General features: G+C 39.1%; 1 protein-coding gene across 3 annotated transcripts; it reads left to right on the plus strand.

The window, feature by feature from the left end:
- Window positions 1–1853: 1853 nt before the first annotated feature.
- On the plus strand, window positions 1854–11581 carry LOC307017889 (uncharacterized protein). 3 transcript variants are annotated; one of them, XM_079647792.1, is made up of 3 exons: window positions 1854–2166; window positions 2266–2367; window positions 9008–11581. In XM_079647792.1, exons 1-3 carry the CDS (start codon window positions 2124–2126, stop codon window positions 9952–9954), a joined length of 1092 nt encoding a protein of 363 aa, XP_079503918.1. In that variant the 5' UTR covers window positions 1854–2123; the 3' UTR covers window positions 9955–11581. The 3 variants fall into 3 exon arrangements, 2 of the variants coding, with proteins under 2 accessions (XP_079503918.1, XP_079503917.1); XR_013802298.1 differs by lacking the exon at window positions 9008–11581 and adding an exon at window positions 4159–4254 and having other exon boundaries at window positions 1854–2367; XM_079647791.1 differs by having other exon boundaries at window positions 1854–2367.
- The last annotated feature ends 5528 nt before the right edge of the window (window positions 11582–17109 follow it).

Raw genomic sequence — 17109 nt, forward strand, 5'->3', positions numbered from 1 at the left:
AGAGCCTCTTTGTGATCTCTGATAGATGTGGTCATTATTCTGCCATCTTGTTTTTAGTATTGTTAAATGTGTGTGTGGTGGGAGGGGGAGGATTTGGGTAAGTTTGGGGTTCCCTCTACCTCTCTTCACGTAAAGTCTGTAGACACACTAGGTTAGTAGATTGTTGCACCCTGTAGTTGTTTTGTTTCCTTGTTAGTAGAACAGGTAGTGAGGGCTTTTTTTTGAGTTTTGTTATATTCATTTATTTAATTTGGCATAATCTTCTTTTTCTCCTCACTTAAAGAACATTTGTTGGCATTTATTTTGGCGTAAATAAATAAACTTGTGTTCTCTTTCACCCTGACTGTTATTGGTTGTTGTGTGTTACTGTCTCCATTTTCCCTACACTTTATTAGGGATGTAACAAACACATTCATGTATAACAAATGAAATAATCCAGTAATTCAATATATATGATTCTAAAATTGGACATTATGCACAGTGAGTAGTAAGTAGTGGTTGATGCCAATACGTCTCAGTTTATGCTGCTTTATACTTCTACTGTACTACATTTTAGAAAACAGTCTGTATACTGTTGGAGTCAGAGGGTTCTAACACCCAACTCGGCTCCGCGTGTCCTTTTAGTGAGCTGGGTAAAATCATAAAAGAAGGGATTAAGAAACACCAAGATACAAGTTCAAACAATAATCTGTTTTAATGATAAAAGGTAACAATACAATACAATGAGTACTCTGGGCTCAATTCTACTACCGTGCGATACCAATATCGGAGACGGTCAGTCAGAAGGGGCGCCGAGCATCAAAATATCACAACCTTTATACACAGGTGGGGAGGAGTTGTATCGGAATAATTAAACATGTTTAAGCCAACTACTGCACAATGTTGTAGCAATTTAGTACTCACAGCATGAAAGAATAAAACACAGGTATAGTTGAACAGTAATCACACAGCACATATATTTACTGCAATGAAAACACACACCCATCTGCCCTAAGCATGTGTAACGCACACTCTTTTTTACCATGCAAGCATTCCAGAGATTTGAGCTATTGTCCAAATAAGGATGTCCCCTCGCTCACATCCCACTCCAAACACAAAGGCTTCACCCCTCACATCTCCAGCTTCTGGCCACACAGATCGCTATTATTTGATACAAAGTAATTAAACACACATATATTTAAGCAAACTCATATCTTGATACTGACAACACAGGTTACTTTAATAATCAATAATACACCACTGCATTCATTTGATAGCTTTTATTTACTCATTAGATATAGATTAGTAGATCATTCAAAAATATAAATCAATTATTAAACACACTTTGACAGTTATTTATAGGATAAGATAGCCAGCAGCAGGACATCAAGTTATTCAAATTAGCTCTACATTTACTAACTGTGATAAAACACATCAATAATCATTATAGTAACCCAGTAACTCAATATATATACATATATACGATTCTGAAAAGGGCAATTATGCATAAGGAGTACTTTTACTTTTGGTACTTTAAATATATTTTGATACCAATGCTTTTGTACTTTTACTTGTTACACAGTATTTTTACCCTGTAGTATTTCTACTTTTACTTTAGTAGAATATCTGAGTACTTCTTACACCACTGCTACCATAAGTTTGGAGCTGTGTGCTACGAAAGCCGGAATTTAAAGCAAATATTTTACAGCTGAAGACTGTTTTTAAATGTAGAGCAGGTTGTAAGCGAGACCCCGTTTGTAAATGAGGAAACAGTTCAGCGCTGCTCCTCCTCCTGGAATGATTCAGATTTTTGATAAGCCCTCCCTCTTCTTCCTGTTCTAAGACACAGCCAGCTCCACTCTGTACACGCCCCTGATACAACTTCCTACCGTTAGAGAATATCACCAGTTGTTCGTCCCACATCTTATTTGGCAACAGCGTCTCGTCGCTACGGTTCTCTCTCTCTGTGTTCCTGAGAAAGTGTGTGTGAGCTCCAGCACTACTGATCCATCATCTGTGTGTTTGGATAAACCTCTGAATGGACTGTGTGCTCTTTTTTCTGGAGCGTTTACCTCGGACTATAGGAGCTAGCTTAGCATGCTAGCTGGAAACACGTTAGCAACACTAGTCAGATTAAGAGTTTGATGGAGAGAGAAACGGTGTGTTTAACGGAGTCTGCAGGAAAAGGTGATCTAGTAAACATGAGTAAAGTCCAAATGCTGCTGTCGTTGAAGAAGCAGCGACTCACTGTTGAAGAGATATTTGCTCTGTTTGAAAAAACGATAGGAGAGCTCGAGGAGGAGCTGTCTCTTTCCAAAGAGGAGATCAAGAGACTCCAGAAACTACTGGACGCTGTTTTACAGCCTCAGCTTCGGACACACAGAGCAGGTCTGTTCCCTTTACCCTTAATTAACTCTTCAGTCGCACTTTATTATCACATTAATAACACTTTTAGACCCTTTTTCAGCACTTGCTGCAGGTAGTAAATCCTGAAGTAAAAGTACAAACACCACGCTGTGAAAATACTCCATTGCAAGTTAAAGTACTGCATTAATATCTTATTTAAGTAAAAGCAGTGCTTAATTTGTAAATCATAAGGTGCCGGAACGCAAAGTACATATGACAGCTCAGGGATGACGAGACGCGTACAGGTCCCGGAACGTATACAGAAAAGGTGCTGAAAACAACATGAAAATGTCCACTTGCAACGCTGTGGGACTTACAAGCCTCAATTTCAAATAGTATCCATGGTATAAATGTTATGACGATCATTTATAATTGTTTAGGCTAGTACGCACAACATAGGCAAATGCCCACATCACCACAGGTGGGACTTCAGTATACAGCCAGCAATTAATTTCTCAACAGGTTTAACGTGTAAACATTTTTTTTATTAGGCCTATTCAAAGATTGGCACGGCGGCCTATTAATAGACAGTATGTTTGCTCACCATATTTAGTTGTTTAAAACACCCCACATCACGAGCATGTCCGGATTGTCCTCTATCTCTTTTTTTCTGCTTTTACTGCGTGTGTCTGTGGCAGTTCTGTGTCCTTTGGCCACCCAGGACCTCACGTACGGGACTGGATTGAATTTAGCCAGGGGGGGTCCAACAAGATTTAGGAAGAGTAAAGATGACATGGTAGATGTGAGCAAAGAGCTACGGTTGGGAGTGCAAATCAAGTTCATTTGAGAAAATCCGCGCTCACATTCAGCACTTGCAATGGGAATGCTGTTGACAGCAACAAGTAACTCCATCAGCTCATCGGGGGTGTCTTTACCATCTGAGTCTCTGTACGTTCTGTAGGCCCGTATGACTGCGCGCGGGTTGGCAATGTTGAAGCGCTGACACAGTGACTCGACCTCAGTCTCTCCATACAGCGCACCTGCGTCCTCGGGCCAGTATTGTGCGTAAAGCACCTTCAACTCCTCAATGAACTTGTTATATCCAGTTTTATCTGGCATCCGGCCTCCTTGAGATAACATACGGTCCTCCAAGTTCTTGGCCACAGTTAGAAAAAACTGACCTGTCGCTGGACGTCCCACACTCTTCTACGCTCAATGCGCTCTCCTCTCCTACTGAATCTTCCTGCTGTAAGCCAGCTGATGTCGCGGTTCCGCTCGCCTCTTGCTCCGGCTGTTGTACCGGGCTAGTTGATGCCAGGGTACCTACCCTTTGCTGTTGGTGGTCCACCTGGCTGACGGTAGCTGGCTCCTGTTCCGGCTGGCGGTGAACCTGACCCGCTGCCCCGGTTGGCTAGCTGTCGGTTAGCTAGCTGGCTAGCTGTTGCGGCGCTAACCTCCTCCTGGTTTTGACCATCAACATGACCGCTGCAGCTGCCCTCATCGCTGCTTGTGGAGGCTTTTCTGACTCGTTTTGAAGTGTCTATTACCTCTTCCTTCTTTTTGAAGAAAGACAGTAAATGTAACTGTCTTTTTGACATGCTTGCATTGAATCACCGTTTCTTCCTCTCTGCGACGTGCTCCTCATGTGGCGAATTTCAAAAGTGAAAGACGTTTGTCCGTTGGTCCAGCTTTTCATGCGTCAACACAGATCTCCGACTCTTTCAAATCTTAATCTTAATAAACGACATGAAATTCTTGGGATTTTTTCTGTAAATTAATATCTGCATATTTTATTTCATTTTAACCATTTTTAATTTTTATTTTTTGTGAGAGGTACCGGATCTGCCCAAATAGGTGCCGGAACACAGGGTGGCCAAAATGAAGAGGTGCCGGATCCTGTTCCGGCAGGATCCGGCAAATAATAACAACACTTTCGATTAATTCAAATTGTGCGAGAATAATTCATAAAGAAATCAATGAATAAATATGTTAAATAATAAATTAAACTAATCTAAAATGTTACTTGATAAAGAATAGGGGAACTAGTACAAAGGTCATTAAGTAATTAAAAAATTAATATAAATTAATGTAAAATCTCATCAATCAATTATTGCTAACATGTATTTATAATACATTCTGTATTTATAAAACGGACAAGTCAAATCAAGCAATCTGATTGGTTCTTAGCCGTGATATACTGAGCGTATACCACGGGTAGAATTGTAAGTTACTTTTCACAACAAGTCAGTATCCCTCCGCGTCTAAGAAAAACAGTATACCGTTGCAGTTTGCTTTTCATACTGAAACAAGAAAGCAGCGGAGAAGTAACGGGGCAGAAACCCTCCCTTTTACGCAGCGGTCCAGACATAGACATCAAACGGCAAAACATATTCAGTGTGCAGTTCCTTTGGCATTAGGGCAGGGATATCTAGACACTTTCCAAGGTTTGACATAATGAATTGTGCTACTTTTAAAGCAAGCGACAATGTTTTCAAATCTGTAATCAAAGAGGTCCGCAAAAACACTATCGACCAATCAGATTGCTTGATTTTACTTGTCAGTTTTATAAATATATTTGCATTTCTTCCGTTACGAAACAAAATTACAAAGCATAACATTGAAACATTTAAGATTAACTTCGACCTCCGGGGGGGTCTTACTATGGAGTAGTGGATTGAGCAGTGCCTATCTCCAGAAAAAAAAGCACCTAACGAAGAGCAGGTAGACCAACTGGAAAAGTACCACCATTCAAAAGCTTTCTGATGCAGGTCTTGAAACAAAGCAGAGAAATTATGACCGTTAGTGGCCACAGGTGCGAAAGCTCTCTCCAGAGCTACTGGAAGCCGAATCTCGGGGACCGGAGAAAATGGAGCAATATTCTCGCCACGCCAAGCAACAGCCTAGAACAACCTCAACCTGTACAAGTAACCACGTTAGCCATGCTACTGATGCTGGACAGTTTTTCAGTGGGTGCACAATAAACGGCAACATACAAATGAATGTAAGTAAATAGCCAAATAATGGATCAACGCTCTGTCTAATATGTTCGCTAGCTGTTAGAGTTGTTGCATAGCAACCACCTTTCGTGCAGAAGGCAACGGAGGGACTTTTAATTTGAACATCATTATTTGCTAATAAAAACTATTTAAATTAGATTGTGTATTTTTCTTTCATATTGCCACACTTGGTAACCGTTTTATAAAAGCAATAGCTCACTTCAGGCCGTGATCTATTGCTTAAATATATATATATATATTATATATATATATATATATATATATATATATATCTTTTTTTTGTTGAGGGAGATATACACTAGTATTAGACGCAGTCAAACGTTTGGACACATCTTCTCATTTGAAGTTTTTTATTTATTTAAATTGGTTCTACTTTGTAGATTTATACTGAAGACATTAAAACTATAAAAGAACACATATGGAATGATCTAGTTAACAAGAAAGTGTTACAATAATCCAGAATATGATTTATATTTTGCTGGCTACTGCAGAATGCTTTGGTAGCCATGCTGGTTAAGGGTGCCTTGAATTCTGAATAAATCACCTACAGTGAGACCAGCAAAGCCCCCCACCTCACCTCCTCCTCCATGCTTCACAGTGGAAACCACTTATGCAGAAGCCATCCGCTCACATTCTCTGCTTCTCCCAAAGACACAGAGGTTGGAACCAAAAACCTCTAATTTGGACCGATCAGACCAAAGTACAGATTTCCACTGGTCTAATGTCCAATCCTTGTGTTTTCTTGGCCCAAACAATTCTCTTCGTCTTGTTGTTCATCCTCATTAGTGGATCTTTGCACCAATTGGACCACGAAGGCCTAATTCACGCAGTCTCCTCTGAACAGTGCATGTTAAGATTGTCTGCTCCTTGAGCTCTGTGATCATTTATGTGGGCTCTAATCTGAGGTGCTTTAATTTGCGGTTTCTGAGGCTGGTAACTCTGATGTATTTTTCCTCTGCAGCAGAGGTAACTATTGCTCTTCCTTTCCAGGAGGGGTCATCATGAGAGCCAGTTTCATAATAGCATTCGATGGTTTTTGCGACTGCGCTTGAGGATACATTCAAAGTTCTTGACATTTTCCGGATCGACTGGGCTTCATTTCTTAAAGTGACGATGGACGGTCGTTTCTCTTTACTGGGTTGAGTCGTTCTTGCTATAATATGGATTACAACAGCAGTCAAATAGGGCTTTCCACTGTGGACTAACTCTACCTCTGCACAAAACAACTGATGGTGTCAAACACATTAAGAAGGCAAGTCATTCCACAAATTGACTCTTGACAAGGCACCCGTGTTAATTGAAAACCATTCCAGGTGTCTACCTCATTAAGCTGACTGAGAGAAGCCAAGAGTGTGCAAAGCTGTCATCAAGGCAAAAGGGGGCGACTTTGAAGAATCTAAAATAAAAATCATATTCTTGAATTCTTAACAATTTTTTGTTAACTAGATAATTCCATATGTGTTCTTCCATAGTTTTGATGTCTTCAGTATTAATATACAAAGTAGAAATAAATTAAAATAAACAAAAACCATTGAATGAGAAGGAGTCCAAACTTTTGATTGGTACTGTATATAGAAAACACACATTTTAATATTTAGCAGGTTCCTTCATCTATAATCATTTATACAAGCGCAACTTTGAACATGTACAGCAGTAAAATGCAACATACATAATAATCAAGAAACATCATAAATTAAACACTGACAAGGAACATTTTACTGCACCATCATTACTTTTACATAAGAAGGTGCTGTAAAATGTTCTGTTAATACTTGGATACTTTTACTTAAATAAGGTTTGAATGCAAGATTTCAATTTGTAACAGAGTATTTAAATTCTATACTGTAGGCCAGGGGTGCCCACACTTTTTTGGCTGGTGAGCTACTTTTGAAATGACCAGCTAACCGAGGTCTACCAACCAAAAATAAAAACCCAAATTGCAAGGGTTGCTGAATAACACGTTTTATTTTTACATGGGATAACTACAATAGGGCTGCAACAAACGACTAATTTGATTATCGATTAATCTATAGATTAATGAAACGATTAATCGACTATTCGGACTACTACTGTGTGCCTTGCACAATTTCTCAAACGCTCTTATTTAGCCATCAACTTTTAGATTTAGTTTGAGGTTGTTTTAGGCATGTGGAAACTAACAATGAAGACAATAAAGATGAATACTTAATTCAAAAATACATATATTATTAAATTAACTTAACAAATTGTGAACAAAATTAACATTGCTTTTTATTTGAATTAAATAAATAATATTTCACATCAAAAGAAACAACAATGTTTTAACAAATCTTATTAAATAATCTGATGACAGAACTGGAAAGAGAATAGCTGAAACTTTAACAAAATAAATAACTCAGTTCCTCTAATCATTAACCCATGTTTGTATAATGTAGTTAACTCCGTGTGTTGCTGCTAGCATACATAACACCTGACGTGGAAACGTTACTCGTGGATGGGGCTACAGAGCTACTCGAAAGACAGTCGAACCCGGTGCATTCCTCCGTCTGAATGTGGTGCACTTTTGCTAAATGTTTAGACAAATTGCTCGTGTTACCGCCCTTACATGCTAAACACTTTTGGTGACGAGCATTGTCCACCTCAAGACGGGTAACATGTAACCACACCTTGGAGCGCTTCTCTCCACCATCTCCTCCGTGTGTTGCTGCATGTAGCAGATGCGTGTGTGTAAACTGCCCCGCCCCCTTGCAAACAGACGGGGGAGAGAGAGATCTCTTCTGGATTGGAAAGATAGAAAATACACCGACCATAGACGCATTTGTTTGTCTTTTTGCATGTTAGAAACGAGTTGGCGACACTAAGACTAAGAGATAATGTTTGTGTAGCAATAATACATGACCTTTCTCTTTCTCAACTCGCTACTCGGAGGGAAGTCGCTGTCATATGCCTTGTGAACACTCCGATAATGCCTCTCCACGTTACCTTTCTTTGGCAGAGCGACGCTTGCTTTACAAATAAGGCAAATAACCTTTGAATGTGACATCACAAAAAAAGATTCTCCCTCCCATTCTGTGTGGAAGTGGTATGTCTTTAGCTTTTTGCTCGTTCCCGCACTCATTTTGTTGTTTGTCTCTCCCGGCACTTGACTGATTTTGTATCGCTTTGCATTCTGTGTTAACAGACTGGAAAGCAATAGGTTGCTTTTTCTGTCAATCAAGTCAACTCCTGAATTAAGTGGCAGGGAGGCCAAAGGAGGAGGGATCAAAACCTGTTTTGTCTATTTTAACGGAGCTGGATTTTTTTTAATTTATGAATGACTCGCGATCTACCAGCATTGCCCCCGCGGTCGACCGGTCGACCGCGGTCGACGTACTGGGCACCTCTGCTGTAGGCGTAGTGTATCTGTGAACGATCCCAAATACAATTGTTTGCATTGCAGCTAGTGCTATACCAGAAGAAAAAAACCTTTTTCATTTTTAACTGGAAGTGGAAAGGGGCGGGGCTACATGAGGTGAATTGAGCCAACAAAAATACACAATAGGTGGGACTAAGAAAGATAAGGTGAAAATATAAAAACAAAGGCATTAATAAGGGCTGCAAAATCTCTCCCATTGTAATGGTGATTTGATGTTTAAATGCTAACACTTAACAGTTTGTTCTGACTGTGTGTTTCCTATTTCCTGCAGATGTCCAGCTGCCGGTGGTGGTTAAGGAAGAGCTTCTCCCTGACCAGCAGGAGTGGAGCACCAGTCTGGACCAGGAGGACCCAGTGCCCCCCCCACACATTAAGCAGGAACAGGAGGAACTCAGGATCAGTCAGGAGGGAGAGCAGCTTCAGGAGCTGGAGGAGGCTGATATCACCAAATCCACTTTCGCTCCTGACCCTGTGAAGAGTGAAGATGATAAAGAGAAACCTCAGTCCTCACAGCCTCATCAAAGACAAACTGAACACATGGAAACAGAAGCTGATGGAGATGACTGTCGAGGACCAGAACCAGCCAGGAACTCAGATCCAGAGAGCAGTTTACAAACAAAGACTGAGGACGACACTGACGACTCTTCTGAACCTGATGCAGGAGACTCTTCTGAACCTGACACTGAAGACAGTGCTGATTGGAAAGAGACCAGAGAACCTGCATCAGGCTCAAACTCACTGAAAAATAGACATGAATCTGTCAGTGATCCACAACGTAGTGCTGAAAATAAACCATCCAGCTGCTCAGTCTGTAAGAAAGCTTTTTCAAAGAGTGGACATTTAAAGGTGCACATGAGAAGACACACAGGAGAGAAACCATTCACCTGTACAGTCTGTAAGAAAGCTTTTTCACAGATTGGAAGTTTAAATGTACACATGAGAGTCCACACAGGAGAGAAACCATTCACCTGTACAGTCTGTAAGAAAGCTTTTTCACATAGTGGAAATTTAAAGGAACACATGAGAGTCCACACAGGAGAGAAACCATTCACCTGTACAGTCTGTAAGAAAGCTTTTTCACAGAGTAGAAGTTTAACAGGACACATGAGAGTCCACACAGGAGAAAAACCATTCACATGTACAGTCTGTAAAAAAACTTTTACATGGAGGGATAATTTAATGGCACACATGAGAGTCCACACAGCAGAGGAAAAATAGAGCTGCAATGTTTGTGACAAAATATTTGAATGGCATAATCATTTCAAAAGACACAAGTGTGTTGGTCGTCAGCTGCTTCTGTAACTGTAAGAGCGTACATTCGTCTATTTTGTATCCTGATGACCTAATGCATGTAATACGTTACTCCCTAAGCCTGATTTCACCCACCTGCAACCGATTTGCGAGTAATCACAAATGTTCATTTTTTTGACCCCTTGACTTGACTATTTTTTGTTTAATAATCTTTACATCTCCTCGGGATCAAGTTCCCGTGTCCTGCCTTTCACCTGCTGATCACCCACTGCTCATTTAAGGTGGACTGACCTTTACAAGGGACCAGCTAGTCTTAGTGTCTTAATGCAAACGTTTTGTAAAGTGATGCCAGAACAAAAATGTGCTGTTGGGTTGTGTGCTCTCTGCAGGACGGTGTCTGTACTCAAAGATTGTCTATGAAATGAGAGCTTCACTCTGTTTTTGTTGTCTAAACCAGGGGTTCCCAAAGTGGGGGTCGCGACCCCCCGGGGGTTCGCGAGACCCAGAGTGGGGGTCGCGAGATAATTACAAAATAAAAATGGAAAATTAAAAAATATATATTATAAAAAAAATGTATTAATATTTTTTATAATTTTTTTTTCAATTATTCTTAATAATAACATTTGCATAGACATTTTTTTCTTTGACAATCCACAAGCGCAGTGTTTCTCAAACTTTTTTTTTTTTTTCGGAAATTAATTCACTAGCAACCCCCACTAGTCATTCAATGACTAAATTATTACATCATACAGTCATTACATCATGGGTTTGCATTGCAATAATAGAACGCCTAAAACTCAACTTTATTTCTTCCAAGTTGCAGGTGTTCATTGTTTAGAAGTTCGCTGTGTTTCATCCAAGCTTCCACTTCGTGCTCCGATAATGCTGAAAGTATCTGTTGTATGCTTTACCTGCTCCAGTAACAAAAGTGTAATTCACTGGACAGAGACAAGAGATAGTGGATAGGTCCAGAAAAGAACAAGAAGATAGTCCGTATAGTCAGAAAAGAAAAGAGACTCACTCAAGAAAAAAGGTTCTGAACCAGTGAGAGTTCTTCATTTGCACATAAACATGGTCAAATATTTAAAGTTGTGACCAGATGGTGTCTCCCTAATCAGTGTATCTACGGTCCATTTGTTTTTCTTTATTACACAAGTAAGCGGAAGAGCGTCTGAGATGCCTTTTTGTTTTTTTACCTTACTAAATGTTCTAATGGTGATTGGAGCGAGGGGCGGGGCGAAACTCGCGGAAGTGATTTAAAAACAAAAGCCCTCGTTTGCTTGGAACGGTGATATTATAAACAAGGGGAAACAAGGTGAATTTAGCAATCACAACGAAAACGGCCAAGACACATATTGAGCCCAGAAAATGAATATTATTAAGGGCTGTAAATATAATAGGCCTATGTCTAAAACGGACAACATTGTTAGAAGATTTAAACTATACAGCGATTCTGCACTGCGGTCAAATCAGCCGTCTCTCGAGTTTGTTTTTTCAAATCAACTGCTCTTCACTTTTTTTCCCTGCTATATTCAATGAGTGATACAAATATTTTTTTTTACCACAACTTCTTAATAAAACTGACACTGTTGGACTCGGTACTCATTTGACTGCTACCAGAAATGAAATGAAGTACTTTCATCCTCTGTCAAATTCCCCTCCATAGTACATATTGCATGTTTTCTGCTGTCTTTGAAGAGTGATAAAGATACAATTTTACCATTAGTTCTTAATGAAATTGATACTGTTTGACTTTGTATTAGTTAGCCTACTACTAACAATACATTTGTGGGGGAGACTTCTGAGTTTTGATGGCAAACACTGACGGTTTATTTGGAGCTTCAACATATCACGGGCCACGAGTTGACCACACGGTTGAGATGCCACAATCAATTCTGAAGAACTCTACCCCAGACCCATGTATTTAGCTAGTTCAGAGAGAATAATTAACATTGTGCATAACAAGATAGAATCATAACACCTCTATCAGCTGATGCAAACAGGCAGGAACAGGGAGACAAAACACTGAGAGCACAGCAGCCAAGGTTACAGGTGCGTGTGCTCAGTCAGGACAGTATGAACTGATCAACTGGGTCAAAGTTATGGGCCTTGGAAAATATTTCCCCAACAGTTCCTCTCTTTTGATGCATTTTGAAGACCTAAAAAACCTTAGTCTAATAATATTTTGTTCAATACTTAAATCAATGGGAATCTTCAGATTTGATTGTGGACTTACACAACATTGATTGCCTCAATAACAATCACATTAAGAACAACATAATAAGAATGAAACATTCAATCAAAATGATCGAGACAGCCAATCATAATAGAAACATCATCTCTCGTCAGTGTTTGGAGCATCTTTTGTCAAAAGCATAATAATGAACACATATACAATCACAGATACATAATAGCAAAACCATTTATTAAACTATGTTTTAACATTTAATCATTAGTTAATCTTATTTATCAAATTATAAAATAAAAACCAGCTGGCAACTTAAAGATTTATTTAAGGCAATCACTAGTCAAAAGCGTTTAAAATCAGGATGATAAGAGATCCAGCTAAGGTATAAGAAATTCAGACTGGTGATCTAATCAATCTGTAATATGCAAAATTGCAGTGTCTTCAATTTAGGATTATATTTACGTTAGCTTCATTAAATATTAAATCAAAAAGACTATGGCATGATAACATAATTCCATTACTTAAAGTATCAATCCAATGTCATTTCAAAATCTGAAGGGAAAAGTTAAACAATTCTCAAAATGTTTAACAATCTGAAAAGGAACAGTTAGGTAAATATTCAAAGACTATTTCAAATGTGTGGTCTAAAATTATATTTATAAATTATCATTATTATAAGCAAGACAATAAATGGCAAAGATATGTAGAAAATAAATGTATTTAAGATACGTTTATAACAAACGTAACGTGGGAGAAAATACGTTTCTCGCTAAACGTAATTGAGAATGCAGTTTAGTTCTTTGGGAACGTCATTTTTAGGGGACAGGGTTGCCCAGCTCGAAAAGCATTGCTTTTCGGCCAAACTGTATAGAGAGGCGAAGTCCCTCCCTTTCCGGTGGACCTCATGGCACCTTATTTCGGAAAAATTATGTATTGAAGTCAATGGCGAGAGAAAATTGAATTGTGCCACGAATTACACATATGATGTTTGTCAATCTTAAAAAATGATTTCCAGTTTATCGTAAAACTGTTGAAATATAAGACTATGAAAAATACGCAACTAGAAAGACTACAAATTCCAGAGTCGCGTAAAGGATGTCAAAACTGATGTCATAATTGTTTTCCTCCACTAAATATAAGAGATAGCTAAGTTAAGGAAACTTCAACAAGATGCCTGTGTGCTTTGTACCAGGTTGTAATCATACCAGCAATGGGTCTTGCTCGTTATTTCGCTTCCCGTCTGATGAAAGGACCAGGAGTGGTTGGATCAAGTTAGCTAACTAGCTAGTAGCGAGCACGTTAGTTAGCATTACAGCCTTAGCCTTGTCATTTTTATTAGCCTTAACATGAAGTATAAGTAACCCAAAATGTGAAACAGTAAGAGTAGTAGTCATATTTCGTGAATCCTTTGAAGAGTACTGTCACACCGGTGTGATAATACACCATTTAAGCCCGGGGGAGACATGCTAACGCTAACTCTACATTAGCATCGGCGATCTTTTCTACTTCATGCTATCTGCACAAATGGTTAACATTGAACATTAAAAAAAACAGGCAGTTCAGGGAGAATCGAAGGAAGGCAGGCACATTTGCATGACATTCTTCCCTTGTTTGGCAAGACAGTAGTGACGGCCATCTTGGTGACGTGTGTTGTTGTGCGAGACCAGAGATTTAGTTGGGGGAAAATCGATCTCTGTGCTGATGTAGAAACTGCATGGTCTTATTTTTATCTTGGTTTTATGGAGATCATTGATAGACATGCACCCCTGCATAAATTTAGAGTGAAGGGACGAGACAATCCTTGGTTTTCTGCTGAACTGTCCAGTCTCCTGCATGAGAGAAACAAGGCCTGGGCAAAGGCTAGGAAATCAGGCTCAGAGGTAGAATGGCTGCGTTTTAGGCAGCTAAGGAATAGCTTCACTTCACATGTCAAAAGTGCTAAGTCGAAGTACTGTTTGTCCGTTACCACAGAAAACCTAAATAATCCTAGGAAATTTTAGAAAGCCATAAAATCGATATCCACCGGTGAGATCCGTAATGAGCTACCTCCGTGCCTTACCACAGCATCTGGCTCTATATCGGACAGGGCCACCATGTTAAATTGCTTTAATAAGCACTTTGTGTCCTGCGGTTCTCTGTTTGATTCTGTTTCTAACTCTGCTTCTGTGAACACCCCAATCCGTGACTCTGAACAATGTGGTCTGGAAAACCCTTTCAGTTTTACTCCTTTTACTGTTAATGTTGTTCATGAAGCCTTAACCAAGCTAGGTTCTAATAAACCGATAGATAGCTGCAGACTTTATTGCTCCTCCTCTCACTACTCTTTTTAACCTCTCCCTCAGCACAAATGCAATTCCAAAAATATTGAAGTCAGCTTATGTCTTGCCTTTACTAAAAGGAGGGGAGGCAACTATTTTAAATAACTATAGGCCAATCTCTAAATTATCAGTTCTGGCGAAGGTGCTCGAACACCGAGTGAGTGAACAAGTAAAGTAGTTTTTATGTAAAAATGATATCCTGTCTAAACATCAGTCAGGCTTCAGAAAGCAACATAGCACCGTCACTGCGACAATGAAAGTGGTGAATGACATTACGAGTATTTTAGATAATAAGCAGAGTTGTGCAGCTCTATTTATTGACCTTTCCAAAGCGTTTGATACCGTCGATCATCGCATCTTAAAGCAGAGGCTACTCAGTATTGGCATATCCAGCCATGCAGTGGGGTGGTTTGTGAACTACCTCTCTGAAAGGTCCCAATGTGTTCACTTTGATGGGCTGTCTTCTGAGTGGTCAAACATTGCTAATGGTGTTCCTCAAGGTTGTGTTTTAGGTCCACTTTTATTCTCCATGTATATCAACAGTTTAGGTGAAAATGTGAATGAAGCTACTTTACATTTCTTTGCGGATGATACCATTATGTACTGTGCAGGTCCCTCCATTAAAGAGGCTGGTGCTAAATTACAGCCTGTTTTAAACATTATTCAGACTCAGCTCTCTGAACTAAAGCTTCTTTTAAATGTTGATAAAACCAATGTAATGCTCTTTTCAAAAGCTAAAAAGACACCAGAGCCTGTTGTAGATATTGTTACTATGCAAGGACAAGTACTTGAAGTGGTTACCCGTTATAAACACCTAGGTATCTGGCTTGATGATTGTCTTACTTTTAAACTTCATGTCAATAACGTGCTTAAAAAGCTGAGGGTTAGACTAGGTTTATTTTTCAGAAACAAGTCCTGTTTCTCGCTTGAGGCCAGGAAAAGGCCAGGAAAAGGCTAGTCACTGTGACCTGTGCTTGGTGATTTGTTGTATATGAATGCACCCGCCCATTGCCTGAACAAGTTAGATGCCACCTATCACAGTGTTCTGAGATTTGTCACAAGTTGTAAAGCACTTACACATCACTGTACCCTGTATGCCAAGGCAGGTTTGCCATCACTTACTGTAAAGAGGCTCAGTCATTGGTACACGTTTATTTATAAAGCTTTGTTGGGTAAACTCCCGTATTATATCTGCTCTCTGATAACACAGAGAGTGGCAAGCAGCTATTGTCTGAGATCGCATGATGTAGTATTGTTAGATGTGCCAAGAGGACTGGACTTAGGTAAGACAGCTTTTATGTGCGCAGCTCCACTTGCTTGAAACAATCTTCAGCAAGAATTGAAACTGAGCAATCTCATTCCTCTGCATGTTTTTAAAGCTAGGCTAAATTAAATGCTCGTTGATACTATGGGCACTTGTAAATGTCTGTAACTATGTAAATGTATCCTGTGAATATAATGTATGATGTCCTTTATTGTTTTTTGTTTCATGTGGAACCTATATGCTGCAGGTCTCCCTTGAAAAAGAGATCTATGATCTCAATGGGACCAATCTGGTTAAATAAAAGCTTGAAATTAAATGAAAAAAAGTTCATTGAGCGGTTTCACACAACAAAAGTCTTGCTTCACAGTTTTACGGCAAATAAAAGTATTTTTAACCAGTGTGCTACTTTTAAAGCAAGCAACAACATTTTTTCAAATCTGTAATCAAACAGGTCCGCAAAAACACTATCGAAGCAGTTCCTGCCGTTGCTGCGTTCAAACAGTAACAACGGACTCTTTTTCTTAGTGGATGCATGTCATTTAAAATCAACAATAGCCTATTTTTTAAATCATTAAAAACATTTTCTAAATCTATAAAAGCATTTAAATTAATATTGGGAGTCATTTCGTTACTTAGTTGAGAATGTGGCCTTGTAATAAGAGGGATAATGTGCAGCGAGGTGGTCATTCTGGGGAAAAGAACACCCGACAGGCTGAATACCTATGCTTATTATATTGTAATAGTAGATTACCTGAAGGAATAGATAGGGAGGAGGAACCAGTGTTCATTCTGTCTGGCTTAGCATATTAACAAAGGAATGCATGCACCACCCCCTTCCAGGTGTCCCGATGCGACAAGTATCTGAATCCTATTTACATTGAACACTTAAGTCACATAATACTACCTGGCTTAGCCTATTGTCATAATAAAAGGAATACCTACACCCACACATGCAGGTAAACCAGTTTAACAAGTCACACAATGCTGTCTGGCTAATGATAATAGGCTAATTATCATACTAAAAGGGGTACACCAAAGTGTCCCAAAACGTTTCAGAAAGAACTGTTTCCGCCAGAACCAGAGAAGAGTTATATGTATTTTTGTAACTAATTAACTGATGAGATACAAGTAGAGTTTAAAATATTGCTACAGATTTTATTTCACATAATGCTATCAGAAATAATGTATTAATTTATTCAATGCTGGTGTTAATTCAACATCTTAACAGAAGACACATTTAGAACTTAGTTATTGTGAATTATCAAAGATATTATAATTATATTTTATTTCCATATGTGAACCTTTAAGAATGTAGCCAGGGCCTGTCATTAAAGGAGGCAATCCAGGAAGCC

This window comes from Notothenia rossii (assembly GCF_949606895.1).
Source record: "Notothenia rossii genome assembly, chromosome: 9".
Taxonomy (NCBI): Eukaryota; Metazoa; Chordata; class Actinopteri; order Perciformes; family Nototheniidae; genus Notothenia; species Notothenia rossii.